At 40.1% G+C, this 25,280-nt stretch overlaps 2 protein-coding genes across 2 annotated transcripts in view; one reads left to right on the top strand and one right to left on the bottom strand.

Annotated features, from left to right (window-relative positions):
* clcn3 (chloride channel 3) overlaps positions 1-22,117 on the top strand; it is a 248,766-nt gene extending 226,649 nt beyond the window's left edge. The window contains exon 15 of the mRNA XM_053343551.1: positions 22,107-22,117. The gene's annotated coding sequence lies outside the window, so the exon portion shown is untranslated. The remainder of the gene's footprint in view (positions 1-22,106) is intronic.
* On the bottom strand, positions 1,318-24,707 carry vax2 (ventral anterior homeobox 2). Its single transcript, XM_053343541.1, has 3 exons — positions 24,473-24,707; positions 19,323-19,510; positions 1,318-1,812 (listed from the first exon to the last, which is right to left on the bottom strand). The coding sequence occupies exons 1-3, from the start codon at positions 24,705-24,707 to the stop codon at positions 1,318-1,320; spliced, it is 918 nt and encodes a 305-aa protein (XP_053199516.1).
* Positions 24,708-25,280: the final 573 nt, after the last annotated feature.

Raw genomic sequence — 25,280 nt, 5'->3', positions numbered from 1 at the left:
ATGCATTGAGAGGTCTTGCGATTATAGATATGATCGGATGAAACAGTACATTTGATATCTGTCGTGGTGATGTTGCTGCAAATAATACTTTTTTTTTTTTTTTTTTTTTAAAGATGAAAAATCTAAATACTGGATGAAGCAGCTACGGCTCGTCATGTAAGTCCTAACTACACTGATAAAAACAGAACAACTCTGGGCTGAGTGTTTGGATGGAGACCAACAGGCTCCGTGATGAGCACAACAACTCTTTCATTTCACAATTTTGGTTCCTAAACACAAACTTCTTTCAAAACTCTTCTTTCTTTGAGTCTGATTTAGTACAGGAGTGTCTTTTAGACAATTACACAAAGGGAAAGTGTGACATCTGTGAGGATTGAAGAGTTAATCTGGGTTCAAAAGTAATTTCTCTTAGCCTGACCTTGACTTGCTGCAGTGATTGGAGGACACGAGTGTAGCGTCTCCAAAGCTTAATCCATAAACGCTTTGGCAGAGTCTAACCAGCTTTCTCACGCAACTATTGTTCTTCTTCGCATGTTCTTTTATATTAAACTATTGGATCTAGATATGTGATGTTTTTGCACCATTCGTCCAGATTCTACCACATATTATTTTATACACAAACATAAAGAATTTACAAAAACTACTGCTGGACACCAAACAGACTGATATTAAAATGCTACGATTCTTTTTTTTTTTTTTCAGTGTTTCTTCCATATTGTGATAGCACATTAACTAAAATCAAACATGGCCACTGGAAACGGGAATATGTACTGAAATGTGTACAAACTGCTCTTTTTGAAGTACCGCTGATTCAGACACTGATTGAGTCTGAACTATCCATGTCAAGTTTTTCTTTTTTTTCCTGAACAGTAAATGAAGGCCTGTATAGAGAGAAACCACACACACACAAACTCACTGGACAAAAGTGAAGAGTCACTTAAAACCACTGCGAAGAGAGTGGCAATAAAAACATCTGTCTGTCAGGGTTCACTCAACATACACACACGGCATTGTTGCAAAAAATTCACAAGTTTTTTTTTTTTTATGTGGGAGAGTGGTATCATCACTCTCTGTCACATCACGTCCTTTTCACCATTTTGTGTCAGTGTGCTAAACAGTGCTGTTACACAAAATGGTGCCACAAGGAAAGCCTCTTGGTCTTTTCCTTTTTCACATTTCTCTTGATCCGAGGTGCAGTCTGTCCCCCTTCTGCAGCCTCATCAGACACTCAAGAGTCAAAAAGGACAGCAGGGTGAGAAAAAGCTCTTACAAATACAACTCCGAGTCCCCTGGTGTCCTAAAATAGGGACATGTCACTTAAGAAACCGTCTTCTTCCCACCAAGATCTGACTCCTTCCTGTCCAGCCGCATGTACGGCTCAAAAGCAGAGGACCCGCAGCCGTAGGCGGATGTCAGTTCATGATGTGCGCCCCCGAGCAGAGGCATGGAGAAGCAGAGGGAGTGCGGTGGAGGAACGCCCAGCCGTGGTGAGGGCGGAGTGGCGCCCAGCGAGGGCAGCGACAGCCCAAAAGTCCCACCTGGTAGGGAGCTGGGAGGAGTGTTGCTGCTGATGCCAGGGGAGTTGGAGGAGCCTCCGCCAGGGCTGCCCAGCAGGGAGCCGTTTGCCGGGTGAGGAGGCCCAAGGAGAGGGTTTGGTGGCGGGACGGGGCCCGACAGGAGGCGCCCCTGCTCCAGGAGGCGCAGGATGTTGCAGGTGGCCAACGATTCGGACGAGGACGAGGAGCGTTTGTCTGAGTCCTTGGTGGTGTCCTTCTTCTGTTTGGTCCGTCGATTTTGGAACCACACCTTGACCTGCGGCGACACAACCAGGAAGAAAGATAAGATGATGACATATGTTCACATTTTCGTTTTCTTTTGTCACATGCAAATACTTTGTCAGTAAATTCAGAGGTGAAAGATATATATGTACTTTATGTCATTAAAAAGCCACATTTTATGCCACTTTTGTATATTTTGTGATTGTAGTGAACCTCAAAACAGAGTTCACTGATCTCCAACATGCAGAAACATGAACCTGACAGATCCTCCCTTGTTCCTATCCTGATGTTATGCCCTGCTTCCTTTACATGCACAAATATTGAAAGGCTCCACGCGTGTGTGACTGCCTTCTTTGTGACCTCGGGTTGATGCATGTCTATGTTGTAGCATGTTCTGTGCGCTCACGTTTGTGAGCAGTGAGAGCACGCAACACCTTAGCAGTAAAACCAGTCATACACGCAAAATCCGTGCCGAACAAGCAGAGATGCTGTAATCCCCTGGCACCAGCCATTGGATCAACTGTGTTGTTTTTCTCCGCACATTTGATCACAGTTGATCCCACTTTGCTTCCTCTCACACTTGATGGCTCTAACAGGCCAGAAATGTACATATGGGGAAGGGCAGAGACATCAGAGCCAAACAGCAGAGAGGAAATAATCACGCTAGAGACCCAGAAAGATATCATGGATATGAAAAAAACTGAAATGCAGCCTCAGGAAATGAAGAACAGATGAGACAAAGAATGAAAACCACAAATCAGATTTTATTGGCTGCAGAGAAAAAAATAGAAGGTGAAAAAACTCTCCACAAACTCATCATAATAGTGATCATTATCACCACCAACACCTGAATCTCACGGCAGCAAACGTTGGATTTGGACGTCACGGTCCATTACACCACAGCAGCAGATTGAGCAAAGCTTGGTGAACTCTTTCTATCCTTGTCCGCAATGGTTAATTGATGCACTGCAGCACAGCTTTAATGTATAGCGTGTGGAAACGTTGGGGCTGGGTGGGATGTTGATTGGAGGGCACAGTGAGGTCACAGGAGATCGCTGCACGGAGAGCCACCGCTGAGAGGAATCGCACACATGAAAAATGCATACGATCCTGACCGAGTTTCAGTTCGCTCCGTGTTTACCTACCGACTAACTACCCCTCACTAAGTGGCATGCAGGGTGCCGGGTAATTCAATGTCTTCAGCTTTTGTCATTGGTGAGACTTTAAATCAAATATTTTTGTGACACAAAGATCAAAGTTAATGATAAAAATGGAAAATTAGATCAGAAACAAGTTTGGTAAAGTTTTATGACCTATTCTTCCATTTCCTCGACCTGTGATGTTCCTTCAGATATAAGACAGGAATGCAATGACATAACTGCAGAATCACTAGTGATTGAGCAAAACTTATTATTCATTATCATTTTTACTGAGGAAAAAAGGAAGAATTCTTTGTTTAATTAGTGTGTTAATCTCCAATAAATGTCAGAAAGTATTGAACCTTAATGACCAACAGACGAAAAGCCAATGTTCAGTTTACAATGATCACTTCACATTGAGAAGCTGGAAAAAGAAAATGTTTGCTTCATAAATAGCTGTTCATTGAATATGAATTTAAATTCAATTGATTCAGCTATAATTTACAAGCTTAAACATTCTACCAGCAAATTAAAGCAGCCTCAATAATCTGCTTAATGTATCCTGGTGGCTGTTTTCCTCACATTTATCTATTTATTGTCCTCCAAGTTTCCTAATGCAGGAAGAAAAGTGTTGCTAAAGAGTTGGTGGAAGTGTGGAAGGCACTGGAAGCTGCAATCAAAGACAATCGAAAGTGTCCCACCACATAACAAAAACATTTATCTCTTTCTGTTTATCGTGTGTTGTGTATGGTGGTTATATAGAAAGTTATATGCACACACAACCCAATATCTGTCAACCTCAATTTTTTCCTAGAAATCCAAATCTAATCCCTGATAAGTGGGGATTGGAAGAAGATGACTTATAAGGAAACTCTCGTAACAGCAGAAACGTATAAGCCTGTAAACACTTGGTGGCTTAATGTAAAGTAAGACTATGTAACATCTCCTGAGCAGCAGCAGCAGCAGTCAGGGCGGCCTCTGTTACTACAAGTGGCAATTACAGGACGCTGCATTTAATTCTGCTGACAATGGGGCGACCACGGATCTGTCAAGTGCACCTATGCATTTTCTTTAGTTTCATTTGAAGCCATAGCCGCTGTGTGCTAGTTGCTAGTTGCTAACAGCTAGCGGTACTGACTAGCGTTAGGATGCACTGTGATCCACGTCATCAGTGCAGGGGCTACTAGTGGGTATCTTAGTTGTGTTGATAACGATATAATAACATACTGAATGGCTCATCAGGCGAGCTACATATCACCTACGTACGTACTCATTGAACTGGAGTTACAATCATTTCTCATGGGTGATTGTACCTGCTCAACTCAAGTTACATAATGTGAAAGAGGCGCCGTTTTCCCTACAAGTCAGCGAACCATCAAATGATTTTAAAGCTGTTATTTTAAGGTAAAATATCTGCATAATGTTGCTTTAATTTGAGTGAGTTTGAATTTGAATGAGTACATGTATAAAGTTTGGAAGAAGATACAATGCAAAAAGAGCAGGACTGCATCAGAAAACACATGAATTCATAGAGAAGTCATCCAAACTGCTTTGATAGTGGACCCTTGGGTGTTAAGATCCTTTGACAACAGTTGTAAATGGATAAAATAATTTAGGGTCCCAATTATGCATGATACAACCAAATCAATCAAACACAATGTGAGTTAGTTGCCGTGGTTTCATATCAACCTGCTCTTACACTTAACACTTTTTACAGTTATAACTAAATACTGAATTTGAGGAGAAAAGACCTAAAAAAAATAAAAGATAAAACCCTTCAAGCAGGATTTTTGCTTTGCAGGAGACTTTCACTTGAATTTGACTTGATTTAAGAAACAACACCCTCCCACCGAGCATCCTGGTGGCCTACGTGTTTAAGACGCTGAGCACAAAATTTCAGTGTCTCCACTTCAAGTCCAGCTGTGGATTTGTTACATGTCTTCCCTCACCTCCCACCTCCCACCTCTCAGTCCCCCGTTATTTACCATCAGCTCCCTACTGTACCCTTCAACAAATACCCCAAAATACTTTAAAAGCAGCATCCCTGAGCACCTTGTCGTCTGCTGGTTACGATATACATCCACCTTGAAGCAGAAACATCCCATTTATAGTTTCAAGGTGGATAATGATTGTCTAGACACATTTCAGCAGCAAATGTTTGAACATGAAGTTATGCTTTCTTTTAAGTTGTGGACAAAGAAAGTTGGGAGAAAGTGTCTAACAAAAGAAGCAGATTCACTGTGTTTGATGGAGTCTGCAGAACAATAATGGACGCTTCTCAATGAACACGTCCTTAAGAAACACTCACACACTCACACACTAACCCTTACAACCAACCCAACACATATAACAATGTAGCAGTGCCCATTAATATCAAAACCACATTGTGCAGAGAGGCTTGGACATTGCAACTGGTTTTGATGATCTGATTACTGAAGTTACTAGAAATGAGCCTCTGGTGCAAAATGACTCTTATTAAGTTTAAGCCTTTTTTGTCTTTATTTATGCAGATTAAACTTATTAAAACGTTTCAAACTTGTTACATTTTTAGAGAGAGATCTTAACTTCTGGGTAACTTTATCACCAGACAAAGAAAGAAAGTATTCAGTGATTCTGCATAAAACCAGATTTACATTCAATGTAGTTTTTAAAAATCTTTGCTTGTAGGTATGTCAATAAATAATAAGGGTAAAGATGGGGTGATGGGGTTACAGTTACAATTAATTAAAAAAAGAGTGAGTATTAGTTGCAGCTCTGTGATGGGGCGAAATCTGGTCTCTTGCATGAGAATATGACACTGATCCACCTCCTCGACCCCTGCACCATTATTCTCTACGCCTCACTACATAAAACATGCACTACTTAACTTTGGCATCCAGAGGTAATTCCCTTGGATCCTGTGCTGATGTTGGAGCAACTAAACCGAGTACAACAAATAAACACTCATCTAATGCTGGTTGCTGTGAGGCACTGGAATATATCAGGGCTCGGATGAAGAGCACCAGTTCACATCTTTTATTCAACTCTAGTCTGTAGCGTGTTAACACAGTCACCTTCATGCAGCTAGCATCAGTTACCTTACAGTACATCTCCTAAAACACCATTAGTCAGTCTGAGAAGGAGCCTAATTGAGTGTCATGAGTTAGAAGCCAAACCTCTGTGGTGACTGTGTGGAGGTGAAAAGGCCAAGCCAGAGGTTATCTACAGTGTCACTGCACTGTTAGGGTTAAGCAAAGCTCAACATGCAGCCGGGGCAAGTGAGATCATAGTTCTAGCTACTGACCACGATGCAAATAATGGGATAGGAGACGATCCCACAGCTCAGAGGGGAAATACTGATGCCAACGAGTCTTACAGCAAAGACCAGAAAGAGGCACAGAGGGAGATAAGAGGAGGAGATGGAGGGATAGAGGGAGGGAGGGATGACATGAGTGTGGGATGAGCCGCTAAAGTGATGTGTGTGTGTGTTGCCGCTTCTCCGTCTTCCTTGTTAGCTCACACACTGCCTCTCTAAGATCTCTCTCCTCATTGTACTCATGCGCCGCCACTTGCCAAAACACCCACATCCCATAAAAGGCTTTTACTACGGATGAAACTCCCAACCAATCGTTTCCCTTCATGCCCGTGCTGTGGGTGTGGCTGCTCACATCACAGCCCTCCTATCCATTGCGTTGGGAGGGGGGGAAAAAAAAAAAGCATGCTGGTGTTTTACAGGGATTTTATTAGAGAGGGAAAATGATGAGAGGAGAAGAAAACAAAGCTGCCTTTGGTACATCTACACTATTGGATGTAAATCCTTTTTAATGGGATCCAGGGTTCAAAGCTGGGGCAGAGATTACCAAGGGAGATCTGGATCTGGCCTGACCTGCATTTGCCCCGGCCTCGCCCTCTGCACCCCGCCCTGCCGCACTCAGGCCTAGCGTGGCAAGGCCGTGGCGAGGCCGGGGGCAAGGCCGGGGCAGGGTTAGAGCCCAGGTGAGGAGGGCAACACAGAGACTGGTGGAAATGTAGACGTGGTAAGTAATGAGCAAGATATCAACAGGAAGTTTAATTTATATAATGTCTTCACCTTATTAACTCCTATTATTACTATTAATGTGCGTTTTAGTGGGGTTTTTTTAAAGTCAAGCATCCATTAGATCATTACATCATTGAGAACAATCACAAATGTCCTTAATGACAAAGACACAGCTTCCATTAAAGGATAAGGCTGGTCCGTCTCTCAATACTTTCCGGGGCTCATTGGTTCCTACTAAAGATGGTGTCATGAATTTTAAAATGTTAAGTATCTTCCTTAAACATCTGGGCTCTGTAGTTTTAAGCAAATGTTACTTAAAACACACGTAATTTGTGCTTTTGTTCGGGGACTATTTTCAGCTGCGGATTAATCCACATTTGGTGCTTTAGTGGTATTTTCAGCAGCACAGTCATCAACTCTAAATAAACTACAGTGCCCACGCTGCAATGAAGGAACATGCCATGCAACACTGCTGCTTAATTATTATCATTTAAATTATGTTTATAGCTTTTGGACAACAATTGACTTCTATGGCACAGAGAAATAAGTTTGTTTGTTTTTCAAATAAATTCATTGTTGGTTTTGGTCTTTTTATTGGTTTTGTTAACAAAAAGAAAAATTAAGAATATCCCCAGACTTGCCTTTTAACACTGCAACTAAATTACTCAATTTTAACCTGAAGAACTTTTTACATATAACCAAAAATCCAAATGTTTGACTAGTAACACTTCAAGTTAAAAAAGGATATTGCAAAGCAGCAGGAGTGTCTATATAAAATAATATATAAGATATATACTGTACATATATGTAAGTATCTGCATAACTTTATATTTTCCCATTTTTTTCTTTCTTTTTCTTATTTCCTATAATATTTTTATTCTATTGTTATTTAAAATATTTCAATTTCAAATTTCATTTTGCTTTTAAATAATTACAATTAACCTGAACCTTAACGAGGGGCAAAAAAGGGTGCATGTGAATATTTTCCCTCTCTTTTTGCCTTTTTCTTACCCTTTTATTACTTTTGTGGTACTTTTCATCAGTGGTTCAGTTGTTTAAAGCATGCAAATTGTGTAAAATGCAACTAAAAAGTTGGTAACAAAACCTTTTTATAATAAGCACAGAATACAACATGCTAAAGTAGATTTTAATACGAACATGTGAGAAAAAAAACACACATGCACATCAAGAAATTGTGATTTAAGATAAGTAATTGAAGGTAAGTAAAGGGAATTACACAGATAACAGAAAAATGTTTAATTATTTGTATATTTAGAGGAAGAGTTCAGAAATATATCAGGATTCATGTAGCAATTAAACTGATACTATTGCTTACAGTTAAGTTTAAGTACTTTTTCATTACTTTTACATTTTTAAGTTCTCCATGGTTTGGCTTCTTTAAATATTTCTGGTATTTTAACATATTATCTTGCACTGAGCCTCCCCAGGTCTCACATCCAAATGCTGCTAAAGCTTTTTAAAATCTATTTTCGATTTATTACCAAAATGGTTTACCATAGTTTGTATTTAATTATGGTTTAATTCTGTCTGTATTTTTATTTCCATGTATGCAGCATTTTGTAGCCGTGGTTTTGTTGATGTAATAGAAATAAAAGGTTGTTTACTCACTTAATTGCTATCTGATGATTACAGGAGTCTACGTGTCTATTAGTGTCTCCAGAAAAGACAAAAACACATTTTAAACATTTAAAAATGAAAAAAAAATCTTGAATTGTTTCCCCACTTAATAATTATTCATAAAACTGACAATGCTGCACCTCCAGTTAAATAAACTGGCTTTTTATTTCACTGTTTATCATTTTAAATATCCCTCCCTGTTTTATGTCCCGCCCCACTACTATCTGCAAGTGGAAATAAGGAAGCAAGATGCTCTTTTTAAAAAAAATAAAAAATAAAAGGGAGCAGAAGAGGAAGAAAGAAGCAGCCAGAAATCATGAGTGCAGTGGGCACGAGACGGGTCATGAAAAGACAGAGGTGGGACACGAGGGGGCCGGACAACAAAAGGCGAGGTATAGGGCATGGAAATGAAAACGATGGGGGGGCAAACATACATATGCAGGGTGTCGTAAATTTACAAGGTCAGAGAGAGATGATCAGACTGGTACGCATGAATGCACAGGCCAGTCGGGCAGAGGTCAGCCAATCAGAGACCCGCTCTGTGATTCTAGACAGCTGCAAACAAAGCGACAGGCAAACTGGGCTAGAGGTAGAAAGGTTAAGCCAGATCAAGACCCAATGTACCGATAAACTGGGCATCTATATGTGTGTGTGTTCAATAAATCAGCTAAGCTCTGCCACGTCCCAACATGACACCAAGTCAACTTAAAGAGGAGAAGAAAAGGAAGAAAGAGGATGTGTGGTTTTTTTTTGTTTTTGTTTGTATACTCCACTGTTTGTCCTCGCTGTATTTCTAGTACTGTGTTTTAATCACTTTACATCCCAGCTTTACTGTGATGCAATAAAGCTGAAGTGAGCTAAGCTACGACAATGGAAAGCATTAACTAAAACATCTAAGTGATAAAACGGCACTCTCCTGCCTGCCTGACCGCATAATGCCCGTAATGCAAAGTGAAATGAAGGATTGTGACGGTAAAGTCTTTAAGAAGGACGCTTGGTGACCGTCTTTCACACTTTCCATGACCCTTCCAGCAGCTCGGTGCTCCCACTGTGACCCTGTTCAGACCCCCTTGATCCCAGGCATGTGATGAGCCGCAGCACACAATGAAAACCCTTTTACATGGAGATTGTACCAGGCGGACCAGTACGCTATTGAACTGTATGTAACGGACCAGTGGATACTCAACTATATGTAATGTAATGGACCAATGGCAACTGAGCTGTCTGTTCAAGCTGTACTGTCTGTGACGGACGAGTGGACAACCAAAAAAAGATCATCAGATTATATAAATGATACCAGCATCAATTATTCACAATTAAAACGATCAGCTTTTAGAATAAAAACTGTACAAATAATGGCCTACTGTTTTAAATCTGCAGTTTAGGAAGTTCATTTGGAGGATCAATAACTCTAAAGAAATGGGAACATTAAGCTCCGAAAACATGGGGTGGAAAAGGTTCAATTATTCGTCTAAAATCTGTTTTATTTTGTTGAATCCAATCACTGAGAAGTTTTTCAGCTTGTCAAAAACACATATTTGAACTATTTTTGGCTGTAGGTATTTGGATAAAACATGTTTACTCAGGCCAAATTTGTTCCAAAGTTTACTGAAGCATAACAATTTCTGCGTTAATTAACTCAGTAGTGATTTTAAAACTCTCACAAGTGTTTCGAAATTAAGAGAGACTCATTCTCCATCTTAAAAACTGGAGCAGTTTATCTCTCCTTATTAGATCAAACAATTCAATTACCATTTGAAAAAACCCTCCTAAAGATACTCCGTCACGTTTCTCTTTAGTGTTTGTTACTTACCTGCCTGTGTCACATTTTCAAGTTGCCATTATGAAGCAATAATAAAATAATCATACAAATAAAACATGACTTTCTTATATCTGGGTTAAATGAGACTAATCAGGTTCTTTGCAGATAGAAAATAAACTTTGGCATAAATACAACTTCTGAAATAATGGCAAAATAATATCATCTGACATCATCATTACAGTGACACCACGTATGTGTGCTGGATCAGTGTTCTTCCTGAGCTCCCTCCAGCTATTTCTCCTCCAGCTGAGAAAGCATTTTAGTCAAGAATTTAAAATGGACAAAATTGACATCAGCTTTTACGATTACGAAACCATAGATCAAAATGAGTCACTATCACTCCACTCCTCCATCCCTCCTCACTTTGAACGCCTGCTTGTGCAAACACATCTAGATTTGATATGAGCGTCCCCTGCAGCAAAAAAACACATGATATCTCCTCTTCCTCCTGCTGAACTCTTCATCCTGTGCACCTCCGCCGCCCTGACTACCATCTTCCTCCCTCCTCTTCCTCCCTCCCTCCCTCCTCGTCTCACCGCCTCCAACCTCACACTTCCAATCCGTCTTGTATCGTCTTACACTGTGCCCTTTTAACCTGTGGAGATTTCATCATCGCAAACATCACATTTTGTTTGACCTCTTGAACCTGGAAACCTCCCCAACCTGTCTGAATAAACCTGATCTGGTCCTCCGTCGCTGCAGCACATGTCCAGCCAGGTTCAGCCAGGGGTTAACCCCGTCTTATAGAATCGCTGGTAGATATGGCTGCCTAATCCTCCTTAGCACAAAAGCACTTGGGACTGTTATGAGGCAAATAGGAGTATGCACGCATATCCAAACTGAAGAGGGCCGGTACTGAGATGAAAGAGAGCAAATCACAAAATAAACAAATATCTCACAAACTGCACGTCTCCAACTTTCTCATCCCTCTCTCTCTCTCTCTCTCTCTCTCTCTGCCCCTTCCTTCCGTCCTCCGTCCATTCATCGCACTCTCCCCACCCGGGCGAACACCTCCAGGTTTAGAAAACAAACTGTTACCACCTCCCTTCACATACTGCCACACTAGTGAGCAACGTGCTGCACCAAGTCATTAAAACCTAGCAGGGGTTTGAATGTGGTTCATGACTTTGCTTGCGTGTCACCCAACAGTGACTTGAATCTCCTTCGGCAATAAAACAAAAAAGAAAAAGTGTTGGGTCTTTCTCACGCAGCCTCATGACGCCCAGTAACCCTGACGTAACCAACAATGACATTTATTTTTCCTTATCCAAACTGAGTTGTCATGTGCTTCACAGATTGTAAAGCTCTTTAAGGCAAATGTATGATATTGAACTTCATAAATAAAATGGACTTGCATAAACACACGGTGCGGACTCAGCGTTCCCTTCCCACTAGCAGGTGCCTGTAAGCTCCCACTCAGGTAATCCGCCTGATTAATTGCATTACACATTTGCCTGGTATATGACACAAAGTGGCTGCATGGATAACCTTTGACCACACTGACTCGTCTGGCAAGTTGGGGTCAGACGTGTGTGTGTGTGTGTGTGTGTGTGTGTGTGTGTTTGTGTGTGTGAATGTGTAAGTGTGTGTGAGTTAGAGAGAGAGAGAGGAAGGATGAATAAGAAACGTGAAAACCTCTTGTATCCAATCACTTGAAGGATTACATGGTCCTCCATATGCTTAGAAAATTACACCATCCTTAGCATCTCACAGATACACACAAACACACACACACGTATGTATGTACACACACACACACACACACACACACACACAAACACTTGACTCTGCCAGAAGCTGTCAATTCAATCCAAACAGTGATTGGGGTCAAAGGCAACTAAGACTTAATTGCTATTATGTTTTTTTCTGATTATCTAATCAACTGATTAGATAATCAGAGGCCTCACAGGTTTCTTTCCGACCATCACCGAGTCACGAAAGTTCCCGTTCCGAGGATGATGCTCACCGCAGAGTAAAAAGGAAAGAGTGACACGAACACGACAACACGAAGCCCAAACATTTCTACTGAAAGTGAAAGCACAAAGGCAGCGAGTGTGTGTCTGTCTGTCTCCCTTCCTATCTCTTTCTCTATTCTGAGTGTTTGGACAATCCCCGTACTGTGCGGCCGCCTCTCTGCTACATCTGCACGGCTATACGTCATGGCCGGGTCCTCTACGCCCCAGACAAGTGGCCAGACACCGTCTGTCTGGACCGTCATGGAGAACAATACAGACAACGAGGACATTCAGTGTATGCAGACACACACACACACATACTGTACATACAACTTGTCGTCTCCTCTATCATCAGCCTGCAGAGGGAAACAGAGATTGATGTGTAATTGGGGATCCAGTACAGGGTATATTTAGTTATAATGTTCTACAGTATGTGGCATTAAATAGAGTATTTCTGTTTTTACATTTCAGTTTTCTCTTCATACTGGCAGCTGTTTGCCTTATAATGATCAACCAATCTAAAAGTGTGTTTGTACTCACCACTAAAACACGGTATCATATTATTCAAATGTATTTATAACTAGTTGCACTATCAGGCGTAACTAGTTAACATGGAGATGATACACTTTTTTAGATTTCATAAGAGGTTACATAAAGGCCAGCAGGGTCTGGTCTTTCTAGGTTCTTTGGGGTGGGTCTCTGTGCCCAACCCTGACCTTTGACCTCCCTGTAACATCGTGGAGGGAGAGCAAAAAATACAAGACAGTGACATGTAATATTGTCTGAAGGGTTTTTTCAGCTTCCACTAAACTGTGCTTGAGGCTGTTTGGTATGGAGAAGTTGTCTGTCCGAGAGAAAAGACAGCGGCGCGGCGAGAGAGAGGAAGTGTGACACTGATCTCAGATGACTTGCACACCTGTCGTAGGGTAGTAGTCATATCAAGTGTGTGAGTACGCTAACCAAACATGTTTTCAACAGCTATATTAGTAAAGATCACTGCTGCACTGGCTGTCCTGACATGTGTCCCTGCAGGCTACAGTACGCTCTCTTTATATAAACTTTATTTGGCACTTTTCTTTGACTGTCAGCCCAAAAACATCAAAACAACTGTGAACCAGGAACATTTATATATGTATCTAAGTTCAGCAGTTGCTCAAAATCTTGATTTCAGACAATAAACTAGCACGAATTTCAACTAGTGTTCCTGTTATCTTTCATTTCTAAAGGGTGAGATCACAGCAACACCTTCACAGACACATTGTGGAGCTGCTGATCGTCTCCTCGTCCTCTTGGAAATATTTCTACACTTTGACCTGACAGCAAACTAAACAAAACCAAAAAAAGAGCCACACTATGTTCACAGGGATGAAAATGAAAGTGTCTTAGAGCCCTCTATCCGTGTTTTAAAGCTCTCCACGGGAGCTCGACTCTGTGTGAGCACAAACCCTTGAGCCCCAACATGAAACCGGCTCAAATGAAACTCAATCACATGGAAAACAGTCACACACACACACACACACACACACCGTACATTCAAATACGAACACTAAATCTCTACAGTAGCAGGATCTCGATTTTAAACTCATGGGAAGTAAAGTCAGATGCAACACGAAGGCTAAAAGCACACATGCAAACAGCAAAGTTGAACCACTTTGTGAAATCTGTGTGTGTGTGTGTGTGTGTGTGTGTGTGTATGTGTATGTGTGTCTGTGTGTGTGTGTTTACATGCATAATCACAACCACATCTAATATTTAGCTATTTTAATTGTGTTTGCTCATTAAAATCACAATCATACACAGCTTTTTTTTAAACCACCAAACACCCCTAAAATGTGCAAAAATCCAAATCACTAAATGTTTCCTTCCTAATTAAATACAAAGCATTCCTCCACCCATCGTCCTACAACAACTCTGGTGTTTTATATACCCCAGAAAATCCTGTTATAAAAATAAAATCACTAAATATACCCCAAAAATCGTGTTTCATCGTGTCTTTAAAACGATGAATAAAGGGGTAAGACGTGCAAATATTTTCACACATCTGTGCATTCAGCCAGCTTTACATTAAAGATTAACCATCAGGACCATTACTGAGCTCTCTCTCCCATTTGCTGCAGGATTAAACCAGTTTAAAGCAGACCAGAGACCATTAAATCCATAGCTTCTCCATGGAAGGGCTGCAAACAACAATGGACTGATACAATGGTGATGTACGAGTCAGCTGCACTCAACTGGCAGCGCTGTGGAAGAGTTTAAAGTGACCGCTGCAAAAGCACTGGAGTCCTGAAACCTCACACGGCTAAACCGGCTGGAACGAGCAGGACAAGGCGGAGAGCGTGAAGAGTTTTGGTCTTTTTCTTATCCAAAAAAAAAAAAAAAGCTTGTAGAAATAAGCTTGGTGCATTTTTAATCTGAGGATTTGAATTAAAAAGCCTACAGAATGCTCATATAATAACTTTGAGAGAGTCTAACAAAGCCAAAAAGATCTTTAGATGAAAAAGTAAATCTGAATCTGACAGACTTTTTTTTCCAGTTATGAGACATGAAACAGTCTTTAAAAATAATGCTCCTCATTTACATACAGAGACCACCAAAACATACCTTCACACAAAACACTGAAGTCTGCTCAGTAAACTGATGATGAAGATGACTGAAATGAACTGAAATGAATGTGTGTGTGTGTGTGTGTGTGTGTGTGTGTGTGTGTGTGTGTGTGTGTGTGTGTGTGTGTGTGTGTGTGCTTGAGAGATGCTCCCACCCACACACCACACTGCCCCCCCCCCTCCTGCTATGTTACACTGTAGCTGGGAGCCACCTGCCGGGATGAAGGGAGAGCTCTGACGGAGTAATGGATTACTATGGTAACGCGTTACTGCCCACCCCTCATATTACTGCAGTTACTAAAAGACGTCAATTAACAGCCAGTAAAACATCACAGTGAAGCTGAAATATCCACAAACGCACTCAGTGAACTAAATAACGGGACTGTGAGTGTAACTTTGGTGAAAGGAGGCATTTTTCTTCCCGCAGGTGGATCAGCTTCTTTAATTATTTCGTATTTTGAGCATTTACGGACATTAATGTTGGATATGAACACTGCCTGGTTTAAATGTACGCATTTAGGATTTTTAAAGGATCAAACGGGACTTTACGGGACGGAAGTTTTTTTGGAGAAGAAATTGCGCACAATAATGAGTGTTTCAGAAGGCTAATGTCAGTCTGAGTCCATGTTTGAGCTTTTTTAAGACGAAAAGATACATAAAACGCAAGTCAGAGTAGAGATAAGATTTTTTTTAAATACTTAAAACATCTTTCAGGGTCTGTGTTTAATTCTGTGCATTTAGGCGAGGCACTTTCGACACATTTGAGTAGAATAATGTAAATAATTAATCAGATTACAAGCTAGTGATCCTGCTGTGGAAATTACTCCAGTTAACTATTAACATTAAAATCCAACGTAAAGATAAATTAATTCTTGAATAGTCAAAACTTTTTCATAGTTTGGAGATCGGAGCACTTTTTTGCATTTTGCGTCCGTGCGTTTGTGTGTGTGTGTGTGTGTGTGTGTGTGTGTGTGTGTGTGTGTGTTTCCAAAGTCTGCTGCCTCATTGCGTGATCAGTTTGAATACCTGACCAAACTAATTGGAGTTACACTATGGGTCAATGACCAAATCCCCAAACATTGTTAAAAAACACTTAACGATCCAACCTCCCATATTAGTGTAATTATTATTTCTGTTTTAGTCACAGATAAAGAGCCCTGTCATGTTTATAAAAGTTTAATTAAAGTTTAATGTATGTTTCTTAACGCACTAGTTTGCAATTAAAAATGAAAAGTTTCTGTTAGAAGTTTAGTTGAGCTTTTGTGCAACGAAAAGTCAAACTTGGCCGTGTTTAGTTGATATTAACCTAAAAATAAAAGCGACAGGTTTATATAAAGCGCCTTAGAGTGGCGGACAAAACTTTATTTTACAGAAATTAAAATTTGAAAACATTTCAGCAGAATAAATTTTGATTTAATATAATTTCTGAATATCTTTTTTTTAATAGCCTAGAGGCTTTTGTGCTCAAAACCAAAACTTCATACACTGATTTAGCCAACATTTAGTTCTAGATAGATAGATAGATAGATAGATAGATAGATAGATAGATAGATAGATAGATAGATAGATAGATAGATAGATAGATAGATAGATAGATAGAAACGCTGTTTGCTTTATTAGAGCTGCTTTTAAACCCTGCGTTTTTTGATGTGAACCTGAAAATCACATTACTGTCAGAAAACCCTAAAAACAACCCAACCTTGAGACGCGCAACAAAAACACCAAACAAACACCATTTATCACCTGAAAACCAGAAAAACAGCCAAAATAACTCGAGCAAAAAAGGACCTAAAAGTCTGAGAGCCTCCAGCTTCCTTTTGTTAACTCGCATGATTAGCCTTGAATGGTACATTTGCTTAAAAACATGCAAAAGCCACAAATAGAAAGCAGATAATAATAATAAAAGAGGGGGGAAACTCCGCTAATGCCAACTAAAAGCCTTTCGATCATTCTTAAAAGCTGCTTCAATAGCACAACGCATTAAGACATTTCAATGCAATGGGTTTAATATTTCACACCATTACTGAGGAGACTTCTTATTATTTACATTTTGTTCTCTGTTGAAGGTCAGGCTGTTTTCAGGCGGCTTCATTCAGTCAATCCTCTGCTGCCCGGCTTCTCCTCAGCAGCAGCAGGAAGCCGAGGCCCTCCCATTAACACCCCTAGTGTCAGCACTAATGAGGAACACAGTGGCTCTGTGTTCCCAAAAACTACACACACACACACACACACACACACACACACACACACACACACACACACACACACACACACACACACACACACACACACACACACACACACACACACACACACACACACACTAGATGTTACTACTCTTCAGCCCACAGCGATGATGCGTAAAGTTCCTGTTTGAGGTTTTTTTCCATTTTCAACAAGTTGTTTTTACACAAGTGGAGATTAATTCTGCTGCTTGTCTAAATTTAAAATAAATATGCTAGATTTCAGGTTTAATCACTCCTTACTTTTATTTTTACACTGCTTTAAATGGTCGTATTTGTTCTTTTCAGGGGTTCGTTATGAAGTATGTGATGGTAGTAGTCTTACACTTTTTGTACCGTTTTGGACACATATTATTTTATCATGCTGTCAATGAATTGCTCTACTTTTTCTTTTTTTTCTTTTTCTGAAACATGTTGTCCACATGTAGCCACTTTGCTTGTGGGTTACTTGGTCAGTGCGCACACATGCACACACACAAAAGCTTTTTTTTTTTTTTTTTTTTGCTCTTGACTTAAATTACTTTTTGAACACCCCTGCAGTAAAGTGCACTGGTGATTAAAAAAAGAAAGGAAAAAAAGCTGTTTCCGGTTTTCAGAGGAATCTAAAGCTCTACTTTAGCTCAAGGATTCGCCCTCGAAGGCCTATTCAGTACACAATCTTGGATTGGACGCTAAGTTTTAATGATTTTTTACAAGCATGGTCGCCTAACAATGAATCAAAAATGTTAAAGATGGAGCACAAACGATATAAATCTACAATAGGTTTAATACATTGCTATTTATTATATTGCTGAAGGCCTGCACACCTAAACTATGAAGCTATATTATGAGAGTAAACTAAAAGTGGGCCTGAAACATTCAAATAATAACTAGTGTGCACACATTCCCACCATTGTGTGTGTGTGTGTGTGTGTGTGTGTGTGTGTGTGTGTGTGTGTGTGTGTGTCGATGATGATGACGGCCATGATGGACACGGAGGGGTTGGGCTCTTGGCGCTGCAGGATGAATGAAACGCGCTGAGGTGTCAATGAACGACTGTGATACTGAACAACTGTAACATCATGAAAACACACAGCTGCTAACAGCTCGTTGAAATAAATAGGACTAAGGATTTATGTAGCCTAACAGACGGGGTTTTATTTAAATTAATATTATTACCTTTGAGTGTAGGTGGCCTCTAAACTAAATTAAGATGCACAACAGTTGTGTTTTTTCCTTCTCTGAAGAGTTCAGATTATGAACGAAATGGAACAAAGAGACGAAATTAGTGTGTTCTGCGTCCTGTAGGCCTACACTGTAATCTCGTTTTATTTCAATGGGCCCTTAATAACAACGAAACTACCTTTCTGAAATGTATCATGAGAGATTTCGGTTCAGGCTGTTTGTGTGTTTGCCTGAAATAAATAGTTTGCTTTTAAATTGTGTTTCTAATAATATTTCCTTTTGTAAATGTGTCTTAAACAAAATGTTTAAATGGAGCAAAATGAGCTGTATCAATAAACTGACTAATCACGCAGATGTGGCCCTCACTCTAGTTTTAAGGCTTACTTGAGGCCGTTTTATAAAGGCTCACTTTAGGCCACTATTCATTGTCTCATAACCCTCGGGGCCTATTTTTGGATGATTATTTTATAATGTGCTTATTTAGTATTAGTTTCTGTTCCCACCTATGTGGACTGGACTTTTAACTAAAAAAACATGCCCGTACCACCAGGCTGTGATTGACAGGTAGGATAGGCCTGTGTTTTGGGCGGGGGGTGGTGTGGCGCTCCTGGCATCTGATTGGCTGAGAAGCCAATTAATGGCTCCAAACGCACCTGTGGCCAAATCATTTTAAATATACATCTAAAGCTAAATAAAAGCACCTACTCTAGCACAGAAAATAATTATATAGAACACATTATGTGCTCCTAAATTATTATCAAAATATCCTATGTTGGCCTATAAAGGCCTATGTTGCCTAGCAACTGTGGTGCTAGCCTAATAGCTAAATTCTTTGGTGGAAGATTTCTTTTGTCTGTTAGTTGTTTAAAATATTTATGAATATTTGTTTTTTTGTTTCGTTATTTTGGATTTATTTTATGTTTTTCCCCCAGCAGAAAGTGTCGGTGTAGTTTTGGGCCTACCTGCGTTTCGGAGAGATTCAGCTGCCTCGCGAGCTCAGTGCGCTCGCGCCCAACGACGTACTGGCACCGCTGAAACTCGAGCTCCAGTCGATACAGCTGCTCTGCCGTGAAGGAGGTCCGCGTGCGTTTGGGCCGGTCCAGGTCGAGCCCCTTTGGCAGGACGATCTCCCGGATGGTGCCTTTGGCGTCTGTCCAGAAACAAAAAAACAACAAACATTAAATCTCAGAGAAAGGGGAACAGACTCATATATTTTTGCCCCAAAATGGAGAAAAGTCTGGAAAGTCATCAAGGAAGAAATGGAGAATATTTTAGGAACTGACCCACTACTCTTCTTATTGGACAAAGCACCTGAACCCCGGTTTACCACTGATCAGCGCTATATAATGCACACTGTGTTGATGATTGCAAGAAAAAATATTATTATTAACTGGATGAAGCCTAACCCTCCTAAAAGACTTGTCTGTGTGATGGAACACATGACTGCCCTCCTACAGCTAAAAATACCTCTATTTATGAGGAGATGGACACCTGTTATCCTCTACCTTGGTTAATATATTCATTCTCTAGGCCTATAGGTATTGTGTCTATTTTGACCCTATGCAGCGTTATGTTATTTGTATATAGTCTACATATGTGTGGATTTTGTGGATTTTCTGTACTATTAAAACTGCCTGTTAATGTGTAGGGATGGGAAACTGGAACCAGAAGTTAAATACTGTTATTATTATTCACGTCTGGCTCAACTAAACCCTCAATTGAACCACTTCTCAGCAGTTTAAGGCTGCAAAAAGTCGTTAAAATCACCTTCCTATAGGCTGCAATGAATCACTTCCCACAAGGTGCCAGACTGATGTAATATTTAGAAGCAGGACTATTGGCTAATGGATGGTTGCGCGCCTGAGCGTCTGTGAGACAAACAAGCTTCATGTTGAGCGTTATTTTTAACATAAGGAGAGTTTATATAGGAAAACGTGTAGGCTATTAACACTATTGTCACTACTATATGTGGAAAATGACATATTTAAAAGGTCTGTTCATGTTTTAGTGGCAGTCTGCGTGTCTATTAAAAGGCCTCAAGGTATCATGGTCTACAGTCAATCCCTTAACAGTCCTATCTTTACTTTATTAGGCTAAACATTTGTGCAAAATAACATTTGAACTAGTGTGTTATAATCCGCTTCCATAACTCCTAAATTGCGCACGCACTGCCTCTGCGTAATGTTAGTCCACGTGATCATGTGACAGGCTAGGTTCAGTTTAAGTGCTTAAAGGAAACGCGTCGTGTATTCTTAATGTATGAAACTCACATTAAAGTCGATTAAACAAAGCAGAGCAGGTAGAAGACTTTAACTGAAGCTTAAATTTGACACGTTGATCCACATAAAGTATTAAAATAAATATTTAATTGTTCATTTTTGCATTTTCTTCAACGCTGTTTGAAGCAGAGCAGTGAATCTGGGATATTTAGTGTGTTTCAATGAGTCCAAATAGCTCATCAGAAGCTTCTCTATCGAGGCTGTTTCTATTCCAACTAATACGACTTTGCGTCTTTATCCATCCACAACAACAACACGGCGTGTGTTTGGGCTCCTGAAACAAGCTGCTGTTATAAACAGGCTACTTGGCCCTTCTTTCATTTTAGTGAGGCCCGTTTGGCTCCAGGTTACTGCTGTTATTGTGCATTTATTTTATTTGTGTTATATTCTCCTCCCTGTGGCCTCCAGAACTGATCAGGTGAAGAATTGGCTGCTTGTGGTTTCCAAAGCTTGCAAAATGAATTATCAAACTACGTTAAAAAAATAAATAAATAAATAAAAACATTTGGGAATTCAAACACAATGTTAAAGTAAATAAAAATATTAGTGAAGGTGTGTCATTACACCCCGCCCTGTATCCAGAAGCCAAACCTAATATTCTCAATATATTCCTAAAAAATAATAAAAATAGATAAAACCACGATGTGTTGGTTTAATTTGGCTGCAGTCCACATATGGAGGTTACTAAATCATTTCTTCCCACACTGATATTTTTTTATACCTATAATATCAATGGTCTAAAAAAAAAAAAAAAAAAAAAAAAATAGGCTACCTGAATATTTATTCGTATTTATCACATTGAATAGAGGCGCAGGTCAGACAAGATCTGCTCTTTGTCCGGGGTTTCCACTCATGAAATATGCAATCCGTTAAAATATGAAGATCCCTGAATTAAATATGAAACAAAACTGATTGAACCGCAGTTGTTTCTATAGGAAGGTTTCCGGTTGGAGCAAAAACTGAGGTGAGATATATTTTCTTTAAGCTAAAGTGTCTCTTTTTCAAGTTGCGTCACCACTTATAATAAACAACTTGAATATAAACGCGAGGTAAAGAAAAGGTCAATAAAACATGAATGGGCTTAGAAAATACCGTGCGTAAAAGAAAACTGTGAAATTAAAAACACTTAATAAAACAAATTTGACCACTTAGGCTCACTGCACACTCTCCTCTGTATTTAATTGTTCAATCACCATATAAAAAGACATTTCTACAGAAGTGTTTGGTTAACCTACAGGCCTCGAGCCACATAAAGAAACACTGAAACATGCCTGCGAGCGTCTCCATCTTTACGCACGTAGAACAACTTCGCGTAACGTCTCACCAAGCAAGCATAAGATCCTGCGCCAAAACAAGCTTTAAACCTTCACTAATAGAGCAAACACACAGGAAGCATACAGTTACAACTTTCTCGGAGGGCAAAAAACAAAAAACAAAAGCTCAGTCTGTGATGGAAACATTTGCAAGCAGAGGAGCACACAGCAGCTGTGAGCAGACCTGCTGACCTCTGGCTGACCCCGGCCTCTCTGCGGCAAACCAGAGCATCCAGACTCTGCTTCAAAAAACAAATAGTGACACTGCAGGCTTTGCTCAGCGCGGATCTCACATCTCTCTCTCTCTCTCTCTCTTTCCCTCCCTCTCTCTCTCTCTCTCTTTCCCTCTCTCTCTCCTTCTAGAGGCCACTTCCTTCTTTAACCGTGAACCAGCGAGGGGTGCAGCACAAGAGCGACCACTCATAGGGGACAACGTGGGCCTACTAACAATTTTTAGCTCATATAAAAAGAAAAAATAGTAGAGTTTCAAATGTTGGGTTGGTTAAAAAATTACGCACACCAGAGTAAATGATATAAAACGCTGGCTGAGTAATAACAACAGTGGCTTACTAATAATCAACACACCAAAAAATGACAATTTTCTATTTATCCCTTCATGTAGCAACTTCTACTAGAGCTGATCTAGAGCCTGAATAAAGAAGCTGTTGTATATATTTTCACTCTGTCTCTCCACACATTTCTCCTCGTATTTCTCCTCTTATGTATCGCATCGTTTTCTATGTAAAAATCGGTCACTGTAATATATTAATTTTACATTTCCCTGTAGCTAAACGAGCTGCTGCTGCTACTCGAGCCATGACGGCTTCACGTTCAATAGGAAATAAAAGTAACCAGCCAACATCCGCCTGTAACCGACCAGTGATAGGCCGACATATTGATTCAGTTCACTGAGGAAGCATTTAGACTATTTAGATTTACTCACTGCAAAAAAAATATGTTACAAAAAAAATCACCTGAGACTTAATCTTGTGTTTTTCTTAACGGACTTTGTGTGAATGAACGTGAACCGAGCAAGCTGCTGTTGTGTTTTGTTCTTGGAAAGCATTTCTAACAGCCTGAAGGAAATTCAGTGAGTCACACCGAAAATTCTTCCCCCCAAAAAATATATATTCTAAATTTTTATATTGTCTCACTTTGGGTTAATGAAATGTCTACGTGCTGAAATAATAACTATAAATGTGCCAAGTGGAAATAAACTTAACTAAGCTACTGCTGCTGCTCACACATAGAAACATGTGTCTTTGTATTTTATAGCTTCTGTTTCCCTGCAGACATTTCACACACATTCTGCACAGTTTAATATCTAATAATTTAATCTGCAAGCATAAATTAAACAAACAATTTAAGCTAGCTAATTTAACTAAAGCAGCTTATATTCATATAGATTTTTTTTTAAATAAATACAAAAAAAATGACAGATTATTTCAGGATGGCTGCAGTGATTTTATCTTGATTTTTCTTTATTTAAAGTCTCATTGAGAAAGTGTTGGTCTCCAGCAGGAGGGCGTGGACTCTCAGGGGGTTATTGAATTAAATATTATTCTGTTGTTCATTAACATAACGTTGGCACACAAAGACAATCAGCCACTGACAACTAAACCCGAGCTTGTAAGTGTAAAGCAGAGGTGATGATGATATATTTCAGCTCCTTTTGTTTTTAAATAAGGTGAGACAACAAGCCTCGAGGGGTGAATTTCAACCTGATTATTCTTCACTTTTCTCTCCAGACTATTTTTCTTTGTTTTCATTTCTTTCTCAGTTCTGGTTTCAAACAATCAGCCACAGAGATGTGTTTACGACAAATACATTACAGGTATGAAAAGAGAGATAATATTAATAAAATAGCGATTTATCTTTTTATTACAATGAATTTATTTTATTTTAAAACCACTATTGTCAAACAACAAAGGTTACCCATAATTGATACAGAGCCTCACAATAATCTGCTCAGAATCAAACTTCAATGTTATTTTTTTATTAAGAATATTTTTTTCAAAGGTGTGGTCTGATGTCACAAACATTTAGCTATTACGGAAGTGAAAGTAGCCTATTGTTGCAGAAGCTTTTTGTAGTGCATCTAAATCCAGAGGTGTTGTATTGTTCACGGTCCAAGTCATGTTTGGGAGCAAGAGTCCAAGTTTGACAGTTTTAAGCCTTCAGTGTAAGTGAACTTTTAGTACTGTTATATTTTGGAGCTACATTTTAAGATTTTTTTTTTAATGGAAGCAGCAACAACAAACCCACATGCAGAGATTGAGTTGCACATTTAAAGTATTCTTCTATTGCCTAAACTGTATATATAAGGATAAAAGTGTCTGTGCTGAACCCAATGATTGGATTATTATTACTCTACATTCAATAATTGGGAAAACTGTGGATAAAATAATAGTTAACTCAAAATATCCTCTAATATCCTGACAGCTGTCATTGATTCCAACTTTGAGAATTACTCTTTTACGCACGGAATAAATCTAATTTGTTACATTTTGGACCACTTACCCCTTACTAATATCCTTCGACAGTAGTCAGGGTCCACTCCCAAAAGTTTGTCGTGACCGTCTTCGCTGGAGGACGTCGGTGTGGACGCTGATGTCCCCGGAGTGTCGGTGGAGCTCTGAACCGGGGACCGGCTCCCTATCTCGGCGCGGCACTTTGCCTCCATCCGGTCCGGACACAGCGGGTTGGGTCCACAGCGGTGGTTCCCATCGCCCATAGTCGTAGCCTGATCAAACATCTACAAGTTAGTTACAATCTCTAAGATTATCTCTCCCTCCTTCTGTCGCTGCTGCTCAATCTCGTCTTTCTACTGTCTTCTCCTCTTTGTAAATGTTCTCCAAAGACGATGAGAGCATGCCCTCCTTCTCCCTCTTTACAAAAAAATAAAAAATAAAAAGTAGATCCAGTTACAAAGGAGCCATGCAGTCCTGCAGCGGTACCGAGGTGAGCTTCAGGTGTCCCGGCATGACGCACGGTCCGGAGTCCAAACCAAACCAGGCAAGGTGGAGTCGGGCTTAAGGAGGAAAACTCGGGCTCCTATTCTAACTAATGTAGCCAGGAGGTGCAGGAGGGATACATGGTGCAGCCTGCAAGGTACAAGGGGGAAGCCAGATCTATGGAGGAGCGGGGAGGTGCCACAAACACACGCACACACACTGCTCACCCACGTAGAAGTAAGCGGTCACAGTTCACCAGTGCACCAGCTCAGGGTGCAAAGTTTCTCCTGGTTTCTCCACAAAAAAAAAAAAGCGACAGCCTGTTACTTCACCCCCAGCTCAGCTCGACTGTTCCGGCGGATCCTTGATTGCAT

The sequence above is a fragment of the Scomber japonicus genome, chromosome 22 (genome assembly GCF_027409825.1).
Source record: "Scomber japonicus isolate fScoJap1 chromosome 22, fScoJap1.pri, whole genome shotgun sequence".
NCBI classification, from domain to species: Eukaryota; Metazoa; Chordata; class Actinopteri; order Scombriformes; family Scombridae; genus Scomber; species Scomber japonicus.
Note: the sequence above shows the minus strand (reverse complement) of the source record. Positions and strands in the feature narration are given on the sequence as shown.